A 26,297-nucleotide genomic window follows, 5' to 3' on the forward strand; every position below is an offset into this window, starting at 1 on the left:
AATAAACTCTGTTAAGGAAATACTAACTTCTGTAGTACAAAAAGGTACTTTTCCCCTCCACATCAACAGGCAGTTAACTGGCACATTAACAAGATCCATCAAGACCTAATAAGGCAGCTTCATTAACATGATTATCACCTTATTAATAATTCACAGGTTGGCAGAAGCACAGTACTTAAGGGATTATAACACATCATTTTAAACAGGAAAAGAATATTATAGTAATACTCATTAAGGTGATCTCTGCTGAAGTAAAATTTGTAGCACATGTATTTGTATTTTCTTCATGCAGTTAAATAGCCTACAATCTCTAATGCAGAAACAGTGCTTAATATAACATCTTGCTATTATGCAAGAATCTGTGGTTAGGCTTTCAGGGCATTTGGAATTAGATCCAGAAAAAGTCTTTTAAGTACTTCACTTGAGCAAAATACAGATGTTTGGAACTAAGGAGATGATTCACTCCAAAACCACTAAAATAAAACTAACTTTCTGTATTTCACATTACAGTGTGATCTGATAAAATGAACCATCCATTTTAGAAGAGGGATTGAAACTCAGGACCTCTGCCCTGAAGGATCACTTCAGCACTTGAGCACATAATCAGATTCTTTCTGGTTTATCACTGCTGAATCTTACACTCTATTCTACACAGGGCACAGCATCAACCAAGAGAGGAGAGAATGCAGATGTTCAGCTATGCCAGGAGAATCTGTTAATAAATACAAAGTGTGGGACTTTTAACAAAGTTCCTTTTAACTTGTGGAAGGGAAGCCACATCTGATTTCGTTTAAATAAATCTCATTGCATCGTAAATAAGTTTTTTACACTCCCGCTATACCTGGAGGTGGGAAGCTGTATTATTACAGACTGGAGTTTATGGCTTTATTCATAATGATCTAGGGATGTTCTGATACAAAACCTGTGCAAGTTTATGGTTAAAATCTCACTGACTCCACCAGGCTTTGGATCAGGCCCATACACTGCCATGTGGGAGGTGGGTGTGAGAAATGATGAAGAGATTATCTCATTTGGAGATCATTTAGAAATCTGACAACGAGATGGATCTCATTAGGAGTTGGAAGACTTCTGCTATGCTTTGCTACAGAATGTAAGAACAATTAACTCTTGGTGGATTCTTTCAAACTGGTAACTGCTGTGACCAACGATGAGTCACTGTTGTCAGCAACTGTACGTAAAAAGCTTACAAACTCTCTTAAAAAGTTGTTTTGAATGGGTTGTCAGTCTGGAAACCATGATTATGTGTTGGGCCCTGATGGCTTCAAGGTCCACTAAGGAACCAATTATTATTGGAACAATATTATCTTCTTATGCCCCGCGTCTGTTTCTAAACGAGGTTCATTGCAGGACTGCGGTGATAACAAATTCACCATCTGATGACTATTTAGGACCTTGTCTGTCCTGACCTTCCATGCAAACTATGTATCTCTTCTCAGTTTAAGGCAAATTCTCCATGGAAAAAAGAGACAAACCCAAAATCGTGTACATTTTTAACCATTAGCAGAGTAAGATGAATGGGCCTGACAATAGAAAGGACCCCCAGGAAGGTAACCGGTCATGCCAGAGAACAGATAGGCCAAAACTAGCTTACAGGAAGCACAGGTTAATGTCACAGCTGGTTTGCAAGCCTCCAGTCTTTTAAACTGCTCTTTATTGGCTGATCCTTGTGTCACGTGTCAGTTTGCAAAATATGGGCCTATGTTGCGTGCCCTGGGCACTTAATGAACTAGATAATTCCTCATCTCACTGATACAGAAATAAGCAGAAATAAAAAAAAAGTTCTTAACTTCTCAAACATCATCTGCTTAGAATCAAAATTGTATAAAACAGTTGTGCAGGAACACAGGACATCACCTTCGATGACCCAAACCCATGTGCTCGAGAGTGGCAAAATTCCCACTGGTTTTACATCTGACTACCAGAGCTATGAAAAGCCATGATGCAGTTGTGACAGAGAAGGAAAGAAAGTGAAGATCACTTTTCAACATGAAATAGTGTTGCAATGAGACGCCCCCTTCTAAAAAAAAAAAAAAATACTATGTCCAAATGTGAAATATTCACACTTTCTGTGAAGAAATAGCTTATTTGTGCAATGAGTTTACATTTATGTGATGCACACTGTTTTATGTACAGTTTTCTCCTTTGAGATATGATGTGGTCACTGCTGCCATGTAAAACTCAACACTTCTCAGTACACATGGATAAAGCTAAGAAGATAAAGCTCATAGGACAGAAAAATAACACACCTGAAACTTTAATGCTGAACTGCAGTGAAGCAGAAAAAAAAGTATTTCAGCCATCTGAAAGAAGTTCAAGTTTTTTCCTTCTTGTTTGTGTTGATTAGAAATATTAACCCTATATTGATATCATCAGCTCTAGATGCTTAGCTAAGATGCCTAAATCAGTACTCCAAATACTTGAGTGTTTCATATAGCCAGTGGAAGAAAGATAAGTAACTCAGGACTCCAATTCAGGCTTCATGTGGGAAGATGCGCTGCAAGAATTTCCACATATATTACAAAGTGAGTCTACCATCCCTTTAACCTGGACATCTGAGTTTCTTGAGTTTGGTCTTCAGCAGTTACCTTCAATGAATGTATTAATAAATTATTAATCAGTAGATTAATTTGCATTGTTAGACAATGTAGCAGAGAACATGGAAAGCACACTGTTTTGCTCTATACTGATTAAAATTTTTATAGACTCGACTGGTAAACCAGATGTTGCTGTTATTGTTACTATTTCAGTGGATATAGCTGGAATACGGCAGCTTGTAAAAGTACAGGAAAACTAAAATCAGAAACTGAAAAAACATCGAATTGCAGATGTTCCTGAAAACCCAATTTGGCACACTGAGATAAAGGGCCACTTAAACCAGATTCTGATTGCAGCCACCACTTTAAAGTACGTAGTGTTGCTGGTGATTAGGTAAATCTAGGTAAATCATTACTTCAACTTGACTGTCACAAGTTGAACAAGGTATTTGGATGTGGTATGTGTCTGGATGCATTTAGTTACATATTTTTATAACAAATCTAATTTTGTTGTTTGAGTCAACAGTTCTCACTTTTTAATTTTGTAATATATGAATGGGAAGTTAGAAGTGCAGATATGACATTAATGACTGCTGGATACTGCCTTGGCCATCGGTGGTGGAATACAATGTAGTATATCAAACCTGGACATGGGTCACACTTATTAATCCCTCTTTGAACGGCACTCATGGAAAGGTGGTAATTCCTAAGTAGGAACTAAAAAAGTCCAACTAATAAAGCAACATATTAGATCTTTCAAACATTTTAATCAAATGCTATGTCTTTTATATAAAAAGCATGTATTATATGAATACATTATTTATATATTATATATAATACATATATGTAATATATAAATTATTAAAATATATATAAATTACTATTGAAATAATTTAACTGCTGTTCTCTCATGGAATATATGTATGTTTTTACTACAAGCATCACTGTTGATTCATAAATCCACAGTTACTCAAATATTAGGCTGAAACTGTTTTATTTAGGCACACAGCTGCTGGCTACTGAGTATTTTAAAGAACTGTATTATTCTAGCAGTAATTTCCTTCAGGGAGCACCTGAAGCAAAATAAATCAACTGCCCTAAGCTATCTTTGGAGCCCTAACAAGCAGAAGTAGGGCAGGGTTTTCTTGAATATCTTTGTCCACTCCGTCTTTAGGAACCAAATACACATCAACAGCACTGGAGACACTGGCATAAACTCAGAACATAAACTGCAAGGAATCAGCATGGAAACCTGATTTATATGCATATTAAGAATTGTACAACTGCACATTTGTGTCTCCCACCTTGTTTCCAGGTAGAAGATGTACAGTCCTCCAGGGAGGCAAAAATCAGAGGGTTGTGCAAAGTAAGCATTCTTAATGCTTCTCTAGCACATTTTAATATAGAATCAAAGTCCTCATGTACACATACTCCCAGCTACATTATTAAAAGGGAACATCCTCCAAGTCTCCTCTGTGGGGTGACAAGAAAATCTGTAGATGTCTAGAAGGAATACTTCTAACACAAACCCAGTCCACTTCCTGCTTCACGGGTCTGGTACGGTATGCATTCCACTTGTGAATTTGAACAATCCTGTGTACTAGTTTCTAAAAGGACAGGTAAGCAGTAGGTTTCAGGGCATTTTAAGGTTTTGCTATAGCTGGTGCTGGGCAAGCCCTTCCTCACCCTACTGACAGTTTGCGTTTTGGTTAAACAAAGCTTTTGCTCCCTTTCTTGCAAACTTTCAGGCAGTTCAGGCTGGCTTGGCTTAGGCACGGGTTCATCCATCTCCAGGAAAGCAGGGCTCCACCAAGTGTAACAGTTACTCTCTATAGTAAAAGCCATTTCTGTGGGTCGTTCTTCCTATATCATGTGCAGCCAGACATCAGACATCTTGGTGTTTTTCTGCTGGACTAGCTCTGTTATGTCAATGTCTTCCCTGTACTAGGAAGCCCAAAGCTGCACTCGCTACCCTCTGGATATTTTTCACTATTCTTTCCTCCAAAACCAGAGCTCAAGCCAAAACACGTTATATGTGCTTCACCTGCAGAGACATATGAAATGGGTTTTAAGAGAGCAAGTGCTCCATAAAAACCACCAGTTGATCAGTTTACTTTCTATAGAAGTAGACAACAATTTTAAAGACAGGAACGATCAGAACTGAAAATAAGTAATTAGACTGTGACTGCAGCAGTGATGATCATTAAAGAGAACAGTAGTGGATGACTAGGAAATGTGCGAATCAAGTCTGACTTGGTGACTATCACTTATAAGAATATCAAACATATCTCCTCCAATGTGTTTTCACCTCTTTCTATAAAGCAAGTTGTAAATAGAAAATCACATGGATATTCAGGTATTTATGAAAATGATCCCCCACAAACATACAAATGGTAGAAAGTCTTGCTAAATACAGTGTGTGGGTTTTATGACACAAATTTAATAGGTTTAAAACCAATTTGTATTCTACTTAAATTACTTTTAATATCAAGATCAACATCAAAAGTCAGTTGGGAAAATACTTTCATTATCATCAGTTATCAGCTTCCTGAAAACTGATTCTAATTTGCACGGCCAATGTTTTAAACATTTTTGTTATCCTACATCCTAAAGTGTCAGGTTTAAAATGATGAAGAATCATAAGGACCATGGAAAAGGCCAGTTAAGGATAAGACTTACTGCTGAAGGGGTTTGGGGTAGAGACACATGTTTAAAGCATCTGAATCAAAATCTAAGGCAGATTAAGTTGACTGAGGAATAAACAGTAAGGTTTGGTGCTACAATTTTTTTGTCCAATTATCAGACTTAGGGGCCAAATACTGAATTATGAAGGCTACAATGGTTTTATTTTTCTTTGAATTCTATCACTCTATTCCCCACATTAGCATTTCAGCAGGGAAAAACAGCTTTCTCCTGCTGAAAGCTATGAATTGTTTCCAGATAGAGGAACATGGAAGCCTCCTCTTTCTGCCTGAGAAGAGCTGATACTGACAGTAGAGTGGGGTAGCAGCATAGAAGAGCTTGTTCTTGGACCAATTTCCATAGCCCCTGGGAATGTACTGTAAAGAATTTCAGTAAACAATTATGCTTGCACAAACAGATTCAAGCTGCTACAAATCACTTCACTTCTTGAACAAGAACTATTTAACTTCCCCACTACATGCTGTTGGCAGGCTGCGGCAGGGAGAGGCAGAGACAGCTGTACTGCAGATTCACTGTTTCTAAAGGTTTTAACAGTTTCCAGTGTTCTGCTGCCAGAATCGCTGCCTACTTCAGACCACACCTCACTATGATTTGTTCCAGACATTTTGTACTAAACATGGTATCTGGGTGGATGAAAAGATGAAGAGTTGGAATTCAGAATGGGAGTGGATCTTGAGATATTCATGACACATTCTCAAACACATTGAGATAGAGCAGTAAACTGATGAGGACAGTAAGAGAGGAGAGGAGGGGAGGGAAAAGAAGGGGAGAAGAGTGTGAGTATATTTGCTCCATGTCAGAATCATCCACAAGAAATCATACTTATTTCAAGGATTGATTAACTTTTTAACCACTGATAACCCTTGAACTAAATCAATATTGCCAACACAATTTAAGAAGGGGGGAGATATTAAACCTGACTGTCACAAAATCTCGGTAGCATCTAAGTATGAAATTGCAATCTGTTTTGTCCCTAATCTAGCCTCCTGTTCTTATATATAGCACCCTTCTTTTTCTCATCAGTGTGCTCAGCAAGAATGTTACTTCATCACTTATGCCAATACAGTGGCTTGAAATATCTACATCCTTTTCAGCTGTAGTATAAAGAAGTCAGTTAATTTGCCCAGAACTGGGGGAAAGAAAAATAAAAAAGAAATAAGAACAGGACTGATCACACTTCAGCACCTAAAAGAGGATGAAAAAGACGTGAGGATGTGCTTATAATGCTTTTGAGACCACTACCACTCCTTTACCTATACAATGTTAGCTAACAGAGAAGATCTTCAGGGCTGGCATTGTCTTCTCCCATTTTGCTCCGAATACATCCCAATCTTTGTTCATTTGCCATAAATTTAGTTGGAAAGTACCTTTGTGTCTCAGCATTTACTATTCAATTTCAGGTGTCACAGGAATTCACTGTCAGGCAAAGGGAGTAATAGTGAATAATAACATTAACAGGAAGGAAAGGAAGGTTTGTTTGGAGAGAGAGTATCTTTACAATCCTGTATACTATATATTACTGTAAAAACCAGACAAGTCCATGGGTACAAACACTTTTACTAAAGTTGAAAGGGAAACCACAATTAAAAATCAATAGTTCAATTTTAAACCATTCATTAACATTACTCTTTTAGTTTTATCCCTTCAGGTTCAGTATCTTAAGTGGATGCCCAAGAAAAACAGTTCAGCTTCTTCTTTCAGACACTTCAGAAATCAGGAGAAAAGTGTCACGACAGTAAGAGTTTAGTTTTGGGAGAAAAATCATATTGCCTCACAATTTGATTCTAGAAGTAAAGTGGGAACGAATCCACTTAACTTACTCCCTCACACATCTTTTGCAAATCTACTGCCTCTTTAATCTCCGTTTATTCCTCTGCAGCATGCTCATGAAAAGCTTTAAATTGTATAAGAAGGTATTATGATTAAGTACTACATGGATTTGATCCTTCAATCCATAGGAATGTAGGTAATTTCTTATTTACACAAGTACAAATGACTTTGCAGGTACGGCTTACTTGAGTAACGATTATTGCTTTGAGCACGATGTCTATACGCTTCTATTAGGTTCCTAATCATGGAACGCTATTGCTCAGCTAGAAATTATTATTATAACTTAATAATGCACATATACTAGGTACAGTTTATGTCAGTTTTCTTAAAAATTGATATCATAGACTTTTTATAAAGAAGAAATTCAAGGAATATTTTCTGTTATACCTTAGAAGTATGAACGTAGGTCAAGTTACATGCCAAAACGTATGTTGGAAACTGCTTTAATCATATGTTGGAATATGAAAATAAGAAATGTTTGGTTTCACCAAAATACGTATTCCACATTATAACTTCTTCACATAGCGTGTTGGTTTGTTTGTTTTTAGCCATGAAGAGCAACAAGACTAACTCAGAAGTGCTTTGGATTATACTTAGAGATGATTGATTTGACTTACTTGAACTCCAACAGGCTGATGTCTTGATTCTCCAAGCAAACATGTACACCCACTACTCACCTCACTCTTTCCTCCAGGTCCATTTGTTTACCAGCTGAGCAGGTCCATCCACCCCACACCACTAGAACCTGTCCCCCCATCTGCCAGCACAGCAACAGGAAACAGGCCTCAAGCATATTTGCCTTTTTGCCAGTCCAACTCCATGACAAATGGCACTGGCAGTTAAGAGACAAGTGGATGCTTCTTTTGCCTTGTCTTTAGCCTTGTCTTTATTGTTGCTCTTCTTTAAGAAGATCTTTAGATTTCTCATCAGACACTTTACCAGTTTAGCATCAGGTACCCCACCAAACCACTTGACTATGAAGCACAGTCCCTATGACAAGAGGGCAGAATCAGACTCTGAGGTGTGCATGAGGTCTCCCAGGGATGATGAATGCCTGTTTTCCTAATTGCATGCGCAAACCCAGTCTCCTAAATACACTGAAACAGCGCTAACAATGTCAGTATCTTTTGCTCAACCAGACATGCCTCGCAATCACCCATGCTCAAGAGTGTATTTAATCTCCACAGTGATTCCACTTGAGTCATGGACCTCATCTCACTCAGAGCTGCTGTTCAAACTGGCTTCCAGAGATTTACATAATTTAACAGACTGGGTGATTTTTTGTCCATTTTAAAACATTAGGTCCTGAATTTCATCAATATAGTAAGTCACCATTCTTCAAATCAGGCCCAACATATTTAATCTATAAAAACTGTTTTGTCTCAACTACATGGCAGTTAGTATTCCATGTGGGAAAAAAAACAATCCCTCCAAAGCAACGTATTGTTTATAACATAGCTTTATATAAACTATTCTTTCCTTCTGACAAGATATTCATTACATGTTCAAAAACCTTTCCCTGCACTGCAAAACCATTCTAAGCCAAACAAAACTGAGGCATTGCTGGAAACTGATAATAAACGTCTATGGTCTGAAGTATCTAAATGAGCCTCATATAGCTTTCATCAAGTTACTTATTTACTAGAACCAACTAATCTTAATGCATGAAGGAACAGACACTTTGGTTAAATATCAGAATGAAGCAGGGAATACATCAAGCTGGTTTTTTTTTTGAGATGACAACCTAACAAAACCCAGTGTTACAAGCTGACCCTGGGCAGGAGCCAATCACCCACACAGCCGCTCACTGATTCCCAAGGAGAAACTAGGACTGACAGGGAGAAACAAAGGTAGGAAGACACAAAGCTCAACAACAATTTAAAAGCTGAAGCAAAAGCTGTGTGCTCAGCATGCTAACAGTTACTTGGGAAGACCATAACCATGAATGCCCCTACTTGTGTCTCTTCCCAGCCTCTTGCCCACCCTGGGAATAGGGGAGCAGAGCAGGAACAAGGAAAAGCCTTGACCTCATGCAAGCACTGCTCAATGATTACCAGTCCATTGGTGTGTTACCAATACTGGTTTAGGCACAAATCCAAACCACAGGATTATTCAGGCTGCTGTGAAGAAAATTAGCTCCATCCCAGACAGACCCAGCGCATACAGACATGCTGCAGAAGAATATATTTACATCGATTGTGCTAGCTACCTTAAATAGTGGGCACTCTAAAGTCAATCAAGCAGTTGCTGTAACATTCAACACTCATTCACTGTGCATCCAAACTGCAGAATAGTTGGATGAGATTGTGACCATCTTTTAAATCAAATGTCATCTAGCAACAGTAAATCCATGACGATTGTCCATCTTGATGCTATGTGTTAGGAATAAACAAATGTTGTAATTTAAAAGGAAGAAAAAGATCCCAGATCATCGTCATCAAAAGTCAGACATCAAAATATGGTACTGATGTCATGATGCTGAGATAAAAGGGAAATACTACAACAGTAGAAATGAACCTGGGCCTTCCCAGAGTTAGAGCCCATTGGGCTACTAATAAAAAAAATACATGGTGCCAAAGTGCAGTCTAGGATATGCTTTTTCATTTATTTCCTCTGAAAACATTTTGTGAGGGGATTAATAGAACCTATTTGATTTTTGACAAATTGTTTATCTGAAGAACTGATTTCCATAAGAAGGGGATAGGGATGAGAAAACTGATGAAAAAATGAATGATTCAGGTAAGAACAACTTCCTAGATCAATGACAGATGAATTTTAAATGAAATTAAAGTTTATCTGATAATTTGGTATTGAAAGCTGGTGTTCTGGAAAGGAATATTTTTATTTCTTCATTATTTTAATCAACAGGTGATTGATTTTATACACTTTGGGGTTGTGATGATCAGGTTTAATTTAGTAGAAGTTTGACAGAAAGAACAAAATGCCGTGATGCTCAGCAATTAAGAGGAGTGGGGAGTAAGAATGAGATCAGCTTCGTATTCTACTATTTTTAATTAAAATATGTGATCCAGAAAATCGTACAGTTGTAGTTATGTATTATCATATCAATAGGGTTCTAATTTTCTATGCTTGTTTACTAAATGATCTGTTGAATGCAAAATAGTGGTTTGATTCATTTTCTGCCTTGTGTCTCGTACAAAAACTGATCTGAAGCACAATGTTCTTTGTTATTATTTGAAAGAGAAACTCGCTTTCATATATTTGTTGTAAAAAATAAGTATCCAGATGAAAATTAACTACTAACTGCTTGGGGAAAAATGTTGTTTGCTCTACAAACTGCTAGAAAGTCACTTGCAAAGAGAACTTTTTATTCAGTTTTGTGCTTTCTTTTTAATCTATGACATAGTGGTACTCAAAGATAGCTTGAGGACTTCATAGCCCACACATGCAGTAAAAAAAGCCAAGATACAAAACATGAGATTTAATTTGGTTACACCTTCCTTAGTTCATGCAGCAAGAACCCAGGCAATCACAGTCTAAACCCCCAACCGTCTCAGTTGACTTGGTCTGGGGGTAGAACAGGACAGTGTAACCCTGATACGACTATTAAAAACATGTGGACAGGTGTATTTACTTACTGCACATGAAAGTAAGACCATAGCTGAGAAGACATCTTTAAATTAGGCATCCAGATCTACTTCTAATTCTGGTTTATTTAATTCTGGTTTGCTAGGACAGCCTCTAGAAACAATCTGTGCAATGGATGCTTGCCAAAAGGAGGCAGCGGAGCATTGCTGACCTGCTTTCCGAAATCCCCGGTTGACTTCCCTTACTGTTAACAATCCCTCCTTAGTATCAGTCAGGGCATATATAGTCCCTGATCAAATGAGCACATCCTAAGAGTTCTGATTAGTCTTGATGCCAGCTCTGACCTTTACAAAGGGAAGCCAAGAATTCCTCCTGTGGGGGAGAACCTCATGGAGAAGTGAGCAGACTCTTGTGGCTGGAATGAAGAATATTAATGCCTGATGATCCAAACTGCAGTTCTCATCAACTGTTCCCTTGCTCCCAGAAATTGAATTAACAGCAAAATTAGTAAAGTCACCCAGCGGACTTGGATCTGTAGTGGAGGAGTGGAAGGTTCATGTATATTCTAAGCACATCTGAATGTCAGCAGTCAATTAGGTATATCTCTTAAGTCTTTACTGATCTTACGAGCAGTCAAATAATTCAGCAAAATCTGAGTTATTCATATTGTGATCCTGGCTCCCCATGCAGGCACTATGTTCTCTTTAAAGTAAAACTGGCCCAAATATATTTTATCCTATCCTTTAACTGATTTCTGTATTACTTTTCCATAGTGAACATGGGCATTTACTGCCCAGTGAAGACTTTAAGTGAACATTTCATTTACCTGCACAAAGTTACTCCATATACATCAAGTCAGAGCTGCCTCCTCACCACTGCACAGCAGTGAAGCTATGGGGCAGCTAGCTGCTTCACAGTATGTGCCATCTTGTGCGGATGTATCTACTTGCCAAGATGGTCTCCAATGTTTTGGGTTTTTAAAAGTTGATGAACTTTTTTGAGCTTCAGGGATTTTCAGAACTGATACCTATCAAAGATGCTCATAGCAAGTTACTTGTTTAGTGTATGAAACATAAAATTTAGCACAAGGTACAGTGAGCGATACTTGATGTACAGATGTGCAATATTTGTGTGATGTAGCAGTACATCCTCTGCTATTAACAAACTCTGATAATGTATTCAGGAATAATATACAAATCACATCAGATATTAAAAAATGTTGTCTTTTCAGAGTGACCAAAGTGTGGCTAAACCATCCCTTGAACACTGTTACAAGTTCCAAAGCTTCAGGAAAGCTGGCCTTCTGGAAATAGTGCTCAGACTATCTGTTACCTGCTGTCATCAGACCATCTCTTATGATTCCATCAAGTATAACACTAATTTAAATTACCAAGATATGTAACATGAGTAGTTCCGACTTCCAGATCAATGACTGAAATGGCTTTAACTGAACATGTATTAATAACTATTAAAAACAATGTTAGATGCATATTACTCTGCTGATTTTATGGACTGGAAGTGCAGATGCTTTAATGAACACTAGAGGGTAAATAATTTATAGTTTGTCTGGAGAAAAACATTGACTAGTAGTTGAAATTATCTAAATACATGTGATAGCTTTCAAAGACCTGCAGACATTCTGACACAAGATTATCATACTCTGAATTACCCAGTCTCTACAGATTGAATTTCTAGTCAATCAATTTCATTGCACAGTTTTGTAAGCTCCAAAGTTTTTAAAAATCATCTGATGCCAGCCAAAAAGTCATACTCAACAGTCAAAGAAAGCTAAAAATGAACTGACAGCTCTACCTTCTGTGTGCCATTCACATCACGTGCATTTCATAGTTTGATTTCCTGGTGTTTTGAAAACCTTTAACCAGGTGATTAGGATGGACAGATTCTAAAATTCATTGCTCAGTACCAATTAGATAAAGTATGCAACCTTTGTAAATCAAATTCCTTAAGAACTAACTTCTGAAGGGTTCACTGTACCTAGAAATAAACTTGATGTATTGGGATTGCATAGCAAGGTTTTGGGACAAAGTAAGGGGGCTACAGAGCTGGTTTCTGTGAAAAGGCGCTAGAAGTTTCCCCTGCGTCTGATAGAGCCAAGATGGATGGGTCTTGGAGCAACCTGGTCTAGTGGAAGGTGTCCCTGCCCGTGGCAGGAGGTTGGAACTGGATGAGCTTTAAGGTCCGTCCCAGCCCAAACTGTTTTGTGATTCTATGAAAACATTACTGTTATTGAAAAGAAATTAGAGATCCACCACTGAACATTTTTGCTTCCATCAGTTGTGTGACAACACTGTTTTATGAACACCACTCTTTCTCTTTTTATGAAAGGCACATGGCCAGATTTACATTTGAGGCTTATTGTTACAAGTGGTTTGTTTATTTAATCCATTCATGCCTAGAACAGTGGTCAAAACAAATAACACGCAATAAAACTGCAGGCAACTGAAACAGGTTCTCTGTCTTTGCCCACTGCCTCTGGACAGTTTTAGGGGAACTCCCCTCCATACTATATCTTTACACACCCTGGCAGCAAATTCCATCTGTGTTGCACATGTGTCTGATAGTCCATTAAAACTTCCCCTGAAAAATATCAAGAGCATTATACAGAAGGAAGTTCTTATCCTTGCCCTTACAGCCTCCACATCCCTTCTATCATAAAACGCTAGGCAAAATGTATTCACATCTTTTCAACTGTTAATGAGTCCATCTCAAAAATTAAGATGGATTTGCCCTAGGGAATATACAGGGAGGTATCTGGGTTTCTCCTCTTGCTCCTCTGCCAGAGTTAAAGGATAAGAATCTTGTGGAATACAAGTATTTTCATTTAAATCAGCTGAAATGTTTGCTTGGGGCAAAAGGAAGATGGAAAGAAAGAAAACAAAACTTTGTAACCATTAAACACCAGCGCCGGAAAGTAACTATAGTTCTCTTTAAAACTGACACCAGAGCAATTTTCCTTTGATATATACAGTTTCTGTGTTATTAAAAGCATTTACATCTTTACATTCTGAATTACAATGAGATTATTCATAACTGTTCATTTCTTTCTGCAATCAGAGTTATTAAAGCAAAGTATGGCATACATTGATTTATAAGTACAAATTACAGGCTATACTCATAAATAGTATTTTTCTTCTTGGGAAGCAGAGTACTGCCTTAAATGTAGGAATTGTGATAAAATGCCAATCATGCCACTGAAATTCCACTGAAAATACTCTGAAAAATTCTCAGCATTGTGCTTATCCTTGTGGCTCTGCGTAAATGAGACATTTGCCAATGGATTCTTTTCACTCCTACAAGCAGACTCGGAACAATTGTTGCAGTTTCTCATAATTGTGAGACGATTTTGTTTATAGTTAAGTTGACAGTTCAGTCTTATTTTCTCTGGGTTTACATTTATCTCCTTTTATGCTCTTACTCATGCACTTTTCATGAAGCTGCTACTTGCAACCATGCCATCTAGGCACTTCTTACACAAGGGCAGCTAGTGACAGGACAAGGAGGAACAGCAGATTTAGATTAGACAGTGGGAAAAAGTTATTTACTGTGAGGGTTTTGAGACACTGGAACCAGTTGCCTAGAAAAGTTGTGGCTGCCCCATCCCTGGCAGTGTTCAAGGCCAGGTTGGAAGGGGCTTAGAGCAACATGGTCTAATGAAAGGCATCCCTGCCCATGGCAGGGGATTGGAACTGGATGAGCTTTAAGGTCCCTTCCAACCCAAACCATTCTGTGATTCTACGATCTTTTGGGGGATGAATTCCTACCTCAACACTACGCAGTGTATGTGATATGTATATAAATCTCGAGCAATCCAAAGGGACACTTGTGTGCGCACCTACAACAGAAGAATAGGGCCAAACAGATCCATATTCAAGGAGTATATGCAGGAACATGACTGGCCTAGAAAGCCTGACCTCACTCCACTGAATTTTGAATCTGAGTCACGTTTGAAATTCCAGTACTTACTTCAATCTCTAGGACTTTCTAGTTTGGTTCCATCTTCCTTTTCTAGACTTGGTCAGAAGAATTAAAAGGAACTTTTACGCCATAACTTTATGGACAGAATCCCCTCTCATTACACCTTTTTTCTTGATACGCCTGGTTTTGTGATCTGCTTATAATGCTGGTTGCGCCTGTTTCAGAATGTCAAAAGTACCTTACATAGTCCCTGCTATTAAACTGTATTTTGCAGGACTCAACTGTGTAAATCAGATACACTCTCCTGAGTGAAGTACTCGGGTAAGCTGTTATGTCCACATCTGTCTTCACCAAGAGTGGCTTAGGTCTTGATTCACTAGACAGGGTCACTAGACAGGGTTACTTACAATGAGACACGTAATATAGTGAACCATCTGCTGTATTTCTGAGTTAATACCCAAGATCTAAACTCTTCAAGAATATAACAGAGAAGCTCCCTCTCTGGGCACTTTCAAACACAATGATTCCAGTCTTTCACTTGACTTCTCACAATATTCTTCAAAAGAAATAAAAATACTGACTTTCCATAGAATAAAAGCTCTTACTACCCATTGCTTCTGTTCCAGAGGAAAATAGTTAAAAGTAGGAAATTCATTTTCTTTCTGCAAGATAACGCTCTGTCAGCTCAATAAATGGTCAATATTAATATGTAAGGTCAGTCTATTCTGGGTTTCCATCAGAAAGATTCCTTGATATTATAGCAGATTTTGCTTTATGAGATGATCATCAGTGTCTTGCACTTACAAGAACAGAAGCTTTTTTGCCCTTTACAAAACAACCCTTCAAGATATACACACATGGCATCACAACATGATGAAAACTACATTGGATGAATTTGGCCTTGGATAGAGCTCTTGTTAGGTTTCTAGACCTTTTTCTAAATAAACATTTTCTGTATATGTGTTTCTAGTATTGGTTGCTCCTTGATGGAGATATAAATCCATTATTAAGCATATTTAGTAGCAGTAGTAGCTAGATGTCCTCAGGGTTTAGGAGTTCAAACCAAAAACACTTCAGCAAATACTTGACAATACATGCGGTGATTGAGAGAGCTGCCTGAGGACTGGAGGAAAACAGATGTCACTCCTATGTTTAATAACGGCAAGAAGGAGGACCCATAGAACTACAGGCCCGTCAGCCTCACCTCGGCCCCTTTTGACACTGTCTCCTGTAAGATCCCAATAGAGATAAGATCCCAAGTTGATAAAGTATGGGCTGCATGAGCAGTGAGGTGGAATACAAAACAGCTGAAGGGCTGGGCCCAGACAGAAGCATAAAGTCTAGCTGGAGAAGCTCTCCACTATGAGGAGTGGCTGATGTGCCAGCAGGCCTGTTGTTTTCCAAAGCGACCTCAACAGGCTGGAGGAATGGGCTGACAGGAATCTGCCAGGCAATGTGCACACACTGAAACACAGGAGCTTCCACCTGAACACAAGGGAAAACTTTTTCATCAAGAGGCTGACCAAGCACTGGCACAGGTTGCCCAGGGAGGCCGTATTTCCTTGGAGAGGGGCTAAAAACAGAGATGTTGTTGAATACCCTCTGGATATGGTCACAGGCAGCCTCTTCTAGATGACCCTGGCTTGAGCAAGGCAAGATGACCTCCAGCAGTCCCTCACAACCTCAACCATTCCAAATAAATCAGAATCTAACAAATACAGAAAAAACATAAGCAAAAGAGTTGATTTATTCATGCACAGAAAACATAAGGAAAATAAATGAATCAAACCTAGGTTTGCATGTTGGGTTTGGGTTTTTTTTTAAGAGAGAGGTGAGAGCAGAGATGAGAAGCTTTTGCTATGAGATCCATACCAAAAGCTGCAACATACAAGTGGTGAAACTGCCAGTCATGTAAAACAGACAAAAACATAGTGTTAGGAAAACAAACCAGGCTGCATAGTCAGATCCCAGAGTGGCAACAAAACCATTTACATTCTAATAAAAACTGAGGAAGACGTTAAACAGAAGCTAACAAGGCTAGACAGCTTCAAACCAGCAGGGCAACCTCTGTCTGAGAAGGTCTTTGAGCATTGTTATTGCTGATTTCCAGTAACCTTTGGAACACCCAGGAAATTCCAAAAGCCTGAAGAAAAGCATAGTGCGCAGACACTGACAGAAATGACCTGTGTAATTACAAGCTGCTCCAAGTAAGTAAACAAAACAATAGAACCTGATTAATAAAAATATAAAGGAGGTAAATGTAATTAGTGCAAATCCACCTGGGTTTGTAAAAATAGATCTGGTCAAAGTATTCTGGTGGGGTTTTTTTTTCTGAGATGACAAATTTGGATCCCATCAAATGCATTTCTATCTGTTTCTGCAGCCACTGTAATAGTATGCAGCTTCAATTCTGAAAGCATTTGATTGGCAGTGTACACTGTTTGAACCAAGATATTATTATAAATGTGACATACTAAATATATCAAAAAGTAACCTTAACAAAGAAAATCAGTGGTTTCTAGAGAGAACCACTTGAAATTTGATTTTCAATCCTTCATTATTTATCATTATTGTCTGAACTGCAGAAAAATGCATACACTTTGAAGCTGAAGATGCATGAAGTTTACATGTCACAAGCTTCGGACATGTAGGTCAGCTGGTAAAAGGAGACTGAGCATTTCAATGTGGCCGTGTATGAAGTCATCTAGGTAGGGTGAAGAACACAGCTCCAGACTGAGACATGTAATGCTGGCAGGAAACGCGTCAAAGCGTGACAGGTACATGAGCCAGAAAAGGAGGACAAAAAAACCTGTACCACTCTGGTAAATGAGACAGAGCATCTGTTGACAACTCACGCCGAGAAGCGTGAAGTACTCAACAAATTTCTTCTTCAAGCTTTCATTGGCAGTTGCATTTCCTGTATCTCTGAAGCCCCTAAATCTCAAGGCAGATGCACATGGGCAGATGCACAAGGGACCATGATGTGCTCACAGCATTCCTTTGATGCAGTTTTTTCCATTATGTGTAACATACATGCACTGTACTGACCTAAAGTCTGAAAGTGTATTTTCTGCGTAATTATGAACACAGTTACTAAAAGCATTCCTTATAACGATATTCTAATAATTGTTTTGGGAAAAAATGATCTTAACTTCATTCATAACATCTTATTATCTGATTCCACATGCCAGGATTATGGCACAGCAATTAAGCAGTGAAGGAATTTCAATTGAGTTATTACCTGTGTACCTAGCTTTCACATTCGGATGAATTAACCAGGAGTCAATGAAGACAATCTCCCAGAGTTTCAGGCTCAGCAAATTACTCGATATGGTGATGAATCAATGAAAATCCAAGAGAGGCAGTGGAGTCAGTTTATTGCTGGAGGAAAGGGTGGGGAGGGCAGAGAGCAGGGAGCAAGGTGATTAATAAAAAGAGAAAGGAGGTATATGAGAAATGGCAAATAACTGAAGAACAGAAGCAAATACATGCACGATCTGGTGGTGTGTTTGTGCTTGGAACTGTAATGGATACCATCTCCTATTTATAGGGAATTCCACTATCATTTCTAACAGCTTGGTGGTATCAGGGAAGAAGCAGGTAGGATATTCATCATATAACTGACAGTATGCTCAGTAGCATAAATTTTTTGGATATAAAATTGAAGGAGAGCACATTAAGAGAGTACAGCATGCTGAAGCTTGGGAGTATGCAGCCAACATAGCTTGCCCTGTGCAAGATATGCTTCTGACTCCATTTCTTACAAAAGCTCACTCTTCTAATGCAATGCTAATGCTGTGAACTGGGCATGTTTATGCCCCTGACTCCATTCCTCAGCAGAAAGAAAGTATGATACTGTCATCGTATGGGAGACAACCTCTCTTCTGTTCTTCCCCCTTCATCCTTTTTTATTTCATGGTCCAAAACAGTGGTGGGAGGCCATTAGTTTTCATCTTTAATTAATTAATTTACTTCCTTGTTTTCATTTTTCCTCATATTTTTAAAGATACTGAATTTTTTACCTGTATTCAGGGAAAAGAAGAGAACATGTACAAGTCCCTTCTGTGTGCTACTGACAATCTAGGCAGGGTCTGAAGACCATAGTAAGGCATCCGAGTTTGAAACCTGGGTCAACAGGGATATAAGATTTCTGGTTTCTTGTTTGTTGGCTTGGTTTTCCTACATAGCGCTTTTCTCCAAGCACAGTCTTGCTACTATTCCCATAAATGGGAGTAAAATCACATCCCATTTTAACTGCATTTCAAGAACCTTATGCCAGTAACATTTAAACCCAGTACATAAGACATGAAAACCTAAAATACAGTGCAACTCCCTTGCCTGCTGTGCTGCATCCCACTGCATTAGGCCCATATACATTTTATCTTCCGTTTGTTATGGCAGTAATTCTTTATTTCCCTTTCTGGCAAACTTCAATTGCAGACTTTCTACTGCCCCTTACTGAAATGGACCCTGGCAATCTCCTCAGCTCATCTGCTGACTTTCTGTATTCTTTCCCTCTAAATTTCCCTCTAAATTTAGAGGGAAGCAGGTTTTCGCTGGCTTCGCGATAAATATCTATTTATCGGTCTAAGTGCACAAGATGACTGAGCAAGTTGTGGCTGCCCCATCCCTGGCAATGCTCAAGGTCAGACTGGATGGAGCTTGGAGCAACCTGGTCTCCCTAACCGTGGGCAGGGGAGTCAGAACTGCGTGAGCTTTAAGGTCCCTTTCAAATCAAACCAATCTGTGATTCTATGAATCAGTCAGAAACACAGCCAAGGCTTTATCAACATTTAAGTGACAAAAAAGTGGACAGTGGTGCACTTCTACATTTGATGCAAAAAATGCACATATGCAGATAATTCCTGTATTGTAGAAACAGAGGAAGTAGAGCCAAATGCAGCACGTGCCTGGCTGATTTCCCTAAGCAAAGGTTACAAAATATTAAATGATATAGAAGTTTTACAAAATCAGACAGAATGTCTATGTTCTATTTAGGCAGATGCCTAAGCAGGGCATTCAATTTCAACAGGAAAATGTTTCTTTCCCTTTAAGCTGGGACTTCAAGTAACTGAAAGAAACAAATCATAAATGTTCATTCTAACATATCACATTCATTTGTGGGATGGCAAATCCTTCGGCTAGAATTGTTCAAATGCTTCCTAGCTACTAGAAACTATTGTTAGCTGCTTATTTTATTTACACATTCAAAGTTGTAACCCAGCCTGAGCTTTTCCTGATACAAGTGCAAAACAGGCAGCAAAGCTCCTAGCTGTGTTGAGTCAATCTTAGTCATAGGTGTATTTAAAACATATTTTTGGAGTGTGGACACAGATGAAAATAACATATTTGATAAATATTTTAGATGCTCATAAATATTAACATCAAATTATGAACTTTAAGTGTGAATAAATCTTTCAGTCCCTCAGTAGGCTTAGCATGACCACTTCAATTGAATGTCTGAAAGAAACACCTCTACAAGAGATTGTAAAGCTGAAAAATCTCTATAGACCTTTTTAGGCAGAGGCAAGAGGTAAATGTGAATGTCAATATCCTTTCCTGCTCTGAATTACCAGTTCTTCAAGCTTCAGGAACAAACAGGAAATGGCTGGCTACTACAGCAGTGCAGGAACACTGAGATAATTTCTCAGGTCCCAACTTTGTGAAGTTGCTTATAAAGTTGCACACCTATCAAAGCATAGATGTGCCTGTGTTCTTTGTAAATGTTAAACATTCAGAATGTTTTTAATTTTATCTATGGGACCTCCAAAGCCGGAACTGAAAATGGCTCAAAAGAATTGATTCTTGATTACTGCAATTTCCTACACCACACAATCTAGAGATTTAGCATGTTCAGCAATTAGCTGGTCATCTCAGATTATCTACCTATGCAGTGTCAATAAAGTAGCTGAATAAATGAAGTGTAATACAGATAAAATCAATGTTAGTTCAAAGGATGAAGTCAGAAGAACCTTTTAATCATTTCTAGTATCTTATACCAATGGATATGGACTGAGTCATGAACTTCTCACTGACCAAAAATTTAACCACATAAGTCTTAAAATCAGTGGCACGACTTCTGTTTCCTTCAGTGAGAGAAGTTTCCAGCCAGCAGACTGTACCCTTTGTCCCATGGATCTTCCTGATCTTTTAAAAAAGCATCCCATGTTCATGGGGATTTTGGAAATTATGCCTTGATCAAACTACCTCTTTCTAAACACTGCTAGAGTTTCAAGTTCATCTTTTACATTTCTAAAGATTAACAAAATGAGAAAGTCAGAGTTTGATCTGATGAAGAAAATCAATGTTGCTTGAGACATTTTCTGCCTCAAGTGACTGAAACACATTTGCAAGTCCAAACCCTTCTGCATGACCGAGCATGATCTATATTGAGGAAACACAGACACGGGCAGTGACACACCTCAGACATGGGCAGTGACACACCTCAGGATTTAACCTGTTATCTTATGTCTGACCAGTGAGTCAAATTGGTCAGAGGTAGATCAGCTTCCGTATGTGTAGAAACAGTTACTGCAGCAAACAACCACAGTCTGTGCATGGTTTGTTATTGCCCTGAGCACTACGAGTATTATGAAGTCATAAATATTACTATAATTACTAAACACTGAACATGAGATCTGATGCTTTGTAAGATTTAGAGATCCAAGCTGAAATTCCTAAAGAACTTCAATAACAAAACCTGCTCTGTCACAGATCTATAGTGATGTGAATTATCCAAGTAGAGCTACAGTTTCTAATGTCTTGTTACTATATTATATATATAATTTCCTGTCACAACTCCATCCACTGAAATAATCTTTCACATTTGTTTAAAGGATCTGAGTTAAAAAATGAGAGATAATCAGAAGATACTTCTCCTCTCCTTGCAAAGGAAACAGCCAACATTCACAGAGACAAGTTTTCAACACATAGTCTTTAACTTCACTTTCAAACATTCTTTCAGACTGGACCCTTGACTGAAGCACTTGTATGTCTTATTCCATGTTACTGCACCAGAGTTTAAAAAACCAAATGAACTAAGCACACAAAGTAAAAGTAACCCAAGCAAAGCACATTCATTCAATGACATCTGCAACTGATTCAAGGCCTACTGACCACATCAAACTTGGAATCAGGCTTTCTGCATGTAGACAAATGTCTGCAATCAGGCTGCGGGTAATGTTGCATGCACAGGAGTGAAGGACTCTGAAACTCTGGCTTTTCAGCACTGACTCAGGCTCTAGCTGCTGCCACCAATTTGGACATGACAGCAGACTATTTATTACCATTTTATTCCCATGTAAGGTAATGTACTGCTCTAGAAAAAGCATATTCATTTGAAAAGTCACCCCGAGTAACTCAGTTGTGTGTTGTTAAATAACAATCAATTGACAAACTGTTGTTTTTTAGCTGAATGTTGGTTTTATTATTGATGCACAGCACCTTAAATAACAGTACTATTATATAATGGTCTAATTTATAGCTCCGGTGTTTTAAAAGACAAAAAAAGAAAGCATATGTTTAATGTTATGAATTCCTACAGTCTTAATGGAAACTTAGGCCTTCACTTTAGAAGTTTAGTGTATCTGTAAATGCTTTGACACCCAGGGGTAAGTAATATGATTAAACGTTAAACCTCCATGAAAATGTCTGGTATTCTATAGGATCTGTGAGTTTACATCCAAACAGGACCTAACCTGGGAAATGTTAATCAGATGTAACAGAAAAACAACTGGAATTGCTCTAAATACACAAAATACTTTTATGCCTGAAAATTTTCTGGAAGAGACCTATTCCTGAATGTGAGCCCAACAGAATATATGGCATCCCCACACACTCAACATTCAAGCAGCAGGAACTGGAAGAACAGATTCTTTAGTCCTATATAGTCCAGAACTCCTGAAAAGAAGGTTCTTGTTCAATGCCTTGCTCTTTCAAAAGGGACATTACATGTTTTAATTGTTTTCTCGCTTACCCAAGCTATTAAGGAAGGTCTGGGTGCCAGGCAGGCAAAGCTAAAAGATGCATAGTTTTGCTTATACACAACTCTTAATGATTTACTATACCTGCCCCTCATCATTGATTTCTGCATCGATTATTGTCAAATAGGGTTAAACTTCAACTGCAGCAGTGCTGTGCGACCTACTGCAAAAGCATGTATCTGAACTAGAAGTTTTAATAGGTCTGTACTGATCAGGTTTGCACTGCACATAAACAGACACAACCCAAAATAAGCTAGCTGTGAGAGACAATTACTTTTTAAGTGAGTTGCTTTCATAGAGAACGGATGATCCTATGATTAATCCCTGAATAGTCTCATTAAGAAGACAAGGTCGCTGCTTTATGTGTTTTTTATAAGAACACAAGTAGTCATATTCTGATCATTCCACCTTTAAGCCATGTAAAAGGCTACAAAGCACTAAATTTGTATTTTCCATGTTACTTTTTATCTTGTGATGACCTCTCCTGGTTGAGCTGTTCATTAGCCTTGATTCCAGAAGTTAAGACTGGTGTGATCCCTCTATGCTTATTTCCAAAAAATAGCAGAATATGATGAATTTATTGCTAAGTCATGAAAAACATGATTGTGAATAAAATATAAAGTAAGATCTGAGTATTAGTGTCTGTGATACTAAGTTGTATGTTTACTGTACTACAAGATGGGCTTTCAACACCCACTTCATCTTGACATAAAACTGAATGAGATTCAAAGCTTTCAACATGATCACTTCTGAATCAGCATTGCTGAGAGACATCATTTTAATGACAGAGATAGATTTACTGACTTCACAAACTAAACAAACAGTTGAGATGCAATATATTCACCTAAGTGACATACAGTTCTATTCTTTCCAAAACCTGTATGTTTTTCAAAGTCAGCACAAGCAGGCTATAAGCAAATAATGAATAGTGAGCTCACATGTAGGGATTTGTAATTCCCTGTACACTATGAATCTTGCACGCTTCCTAAAACCACTGTGAAGAATAAATATGCTGTTGTTAATTACTTCAAAGTCAAAAGATAAAGTAGCAGTGGAGGAGAAAAGAAAAACATGCCTGGAAATCAGTTTTACATCAAAGTTGCATTTCACTCCATTTTTAATTATTTCAGAAGTATTCAGAATACGACATTCAAAATCAACGAGGAAAAAGAGATAAAACACTAAGTGCATTCTCTTGTCAAAGGACAGCAAAAATCCCCAATGCCATTCACAATCAACTACAGATGAAGTGAGAAACAGTCCCAGAAAATCCTAAACACAGACCAGTTTGTATGCCAAAGCATGCAATGGGATAACCAGTTCAGTGTTGCACCAAAACCCTGTGACACAGCACTTGAGTTCCTACTGTGGTACCACTTCCCAAGCACACACAGATCTTTACAAGAATTCTAAGTATGTACTGCAATGTGAATACTCCTTTTGTCATTTTAAGGCTGGCGTGTACTTCCAGCTATATTTCTGTTTCCAGTAAACAGATCTTGATCCATTTGACTTTCAGAAGTGAGTCAGAAATGAAATGCTACACGCTACATAAGCACTGTAGTGCATAAGCTCTTGGGAGCTGAATTAATAGAAAGAAATCTTTGGATATCTGAAAAAAACACTGTCAAGATGGAAATGTATATGAGTAAACTGCAACTGAGATATTATATATATCCCCTTTATCCCTGGGATTTCTGGTTATGGTGATGTTACTACAGTCATTAACTTCTCAGCTAACTTCTTTCAAAAGTTAAAGATTTTTTTAGTTGGGTAATCAGACAGCCCACTGCAGGTCATCTTCAAGTTAAACTACAGCTCTTAGTTATGGAAAGGCAAAACAAACAAACAAAAGCTCAGAAATCCTATTATAAAGAAGCAGAGCAGGGAACTTTGTTTTCCAAGAACAGATTTCCGACAACCTAAATCATAAATCTTTTTTTCCTCCCTGTATATTCCTTTTATGCAGAGCCTGAGAGATGACCATGAAGAATTAATATTCAGAAGAAAAATTAGACAGCTGGTCAAAACTAAGCAGTAAACCTCAGGATCAATATTTCTCCTAAATCAAAGGTAGAAAAATAACTGAACATCCTGTAGCCTCCTGAGAGCTATCCTGAGACCTAGATACAATGCAGACACTGCTGCACATTTTCTGTTGATACACAAACATATGTCTAAGTGTAAGCAAATCCTGGGACAATAACACCGTTTTATTTTTCAACAGATGTCAGATGATAACAGATAGAAACCCATTGAGAAAGTATAGCAGGGCTCCAGTTCCCCAATCATTGCACTGTTCATTCCTGCCCCAAGGAATCAAATAAATAAATAAATAGAATGATCCATATAGATCTCTATGCAGTATACACATTACATTCTAAGACAATTCCCTGCTTGGTCAGTAGAACCAGCCCCCATTCACACACACATAATCCCAACACATCTATCTGTAACATCTCAGGACATTTCTTTATAAACAGCAGGGGAAGTCAACAGTAGTGTCTATTTTTAATGATTGTATAAAAATGCACTGCTTCATCTCAGTATGCGTGTCAAAAATACTTTGCAAATGGTAAATGCTTTACACGGTCTGAAGAGAACCAACTAAATACTTAACACTGACATCTACCTGCAAATGTTTTGCTGGAAACTACAGCTCAGTGCTATATTGAAGACCTGATCTAACACCCATGGAAACCAATGAGTATGCTGTCATTTTGACTCTGACAGCAGAACTGGGTCCTCCATAGGTGCTCCTCCTGTCTGAAGTTCAGCATTTCAGCAGATGCTTGATCATTTATCAACTATTTCTGCTTCCCTAGGGGCACAATTGCTGGTCTCCTCTAAAATACCTTTGCTCATTTTATTATGGGAAGCAAAACTTCACTCTCAAGGAAAGCTGTCCTGGCTCCATTCCCTGTCATTAACTCCCCATCATTCTTTGCTCTTCAAATGAGACACTATTTTCTCTTGCTGCTCCTTGATAACACACTAGTTATGGAAACAGCTCGCATGTCCTCTTTTCCTTCACAACTGTGGAAGTACTTCCAAATGTAAGTTGCATACCCTCTGAGGAAGGTGGGAGAAAACAAACCAAACCAACCAACCAACCAAAACCCACCCCCAAACTTTGAAGAGCTTTTATCTGATTCCTTTTTCCCCTGACTCCATTGCAGAACCACGACTATATCATAGAGCAGTATACTTTCAACTTTCCAAACCAGCTACCACTGAAATCATCTATGCTAAGAAAGATCTGATGGGGAGTACTGCAAACAGCGTCAAACCTCAGTGCACTCATACACATACAAATACACAGCAAAATGAAACACAAAATTCACCAGCAGAAGAAAAACAATCAACCTCCCAGAGTTGTGGGAATTTCCCTCTAGCTTTTTGCAGAGCTGAAATTGTAATGCTTCTTAGCAAAGGGTACTTACGAGATGCCGGCAGAGCAGTCCTGGCTCTGCAGCTAATGCTGCTGAAAATCCAGAGGAAGAGAGCTGCCCTGCAGCCAGCTCGGGTAACCACAAGCATCCTTCACTTCCTGGCTCCCTGTACTCCCAATGCCAGCCGCAGAAGACCTGCTGTTCTCCACTTTGCCCCCTTCTCTCTCTCTCTCCTTCTCTTTCTCGGAAGTGGTGGTGAAGAGGTAAAGGGGGCAGGGCTTTACCTTGGGGTAGAAGCCAACCCCCCTCTTCGTCCGCTATCTCTGGGTTTGCAGTGGCAGGGTAAGTCC

General features: G+C 38.5%; 1 protein-coding gene across 1 annotated transcript in view; it reads right to left on the reverse strand.

Moving 5' to 3' along the window:
- Window positions 1–26,095, reverse strand: part of CNTNAP2 (contactin associated protein 2) — a 1,034,819-nt gene extending 1,008,724 nt beyond the window's left edge. Inside the window, exon 1 of the mRNA XM_065665653.1 lies at window positions 25,999–26,095. Coding sequence (XP_065521725.1) covers window positions 25,999–26,095 — 97 coding nt within the window. The remainder of the gene's footprint in view (window positions 1–25,998) is intronic.
- Between the last annotated feature and the right edge of the window lie 202 nt (window positions 26,096–26,297).

The sequence above is a fragment of the Lathamus discolor genome, chromosome 2, assembly GCF_037157495.1.
Source record: "Lathamus discolor isolate bLatDis1 chromosome 2, bLatDis1.hap1, whole genome shotgun sequence".
NCBI lineage: Eukaryota > Metazoa > Chordata > Aves > Psittaciformes > Psittacidae > Lathamus > Lathamus discolor.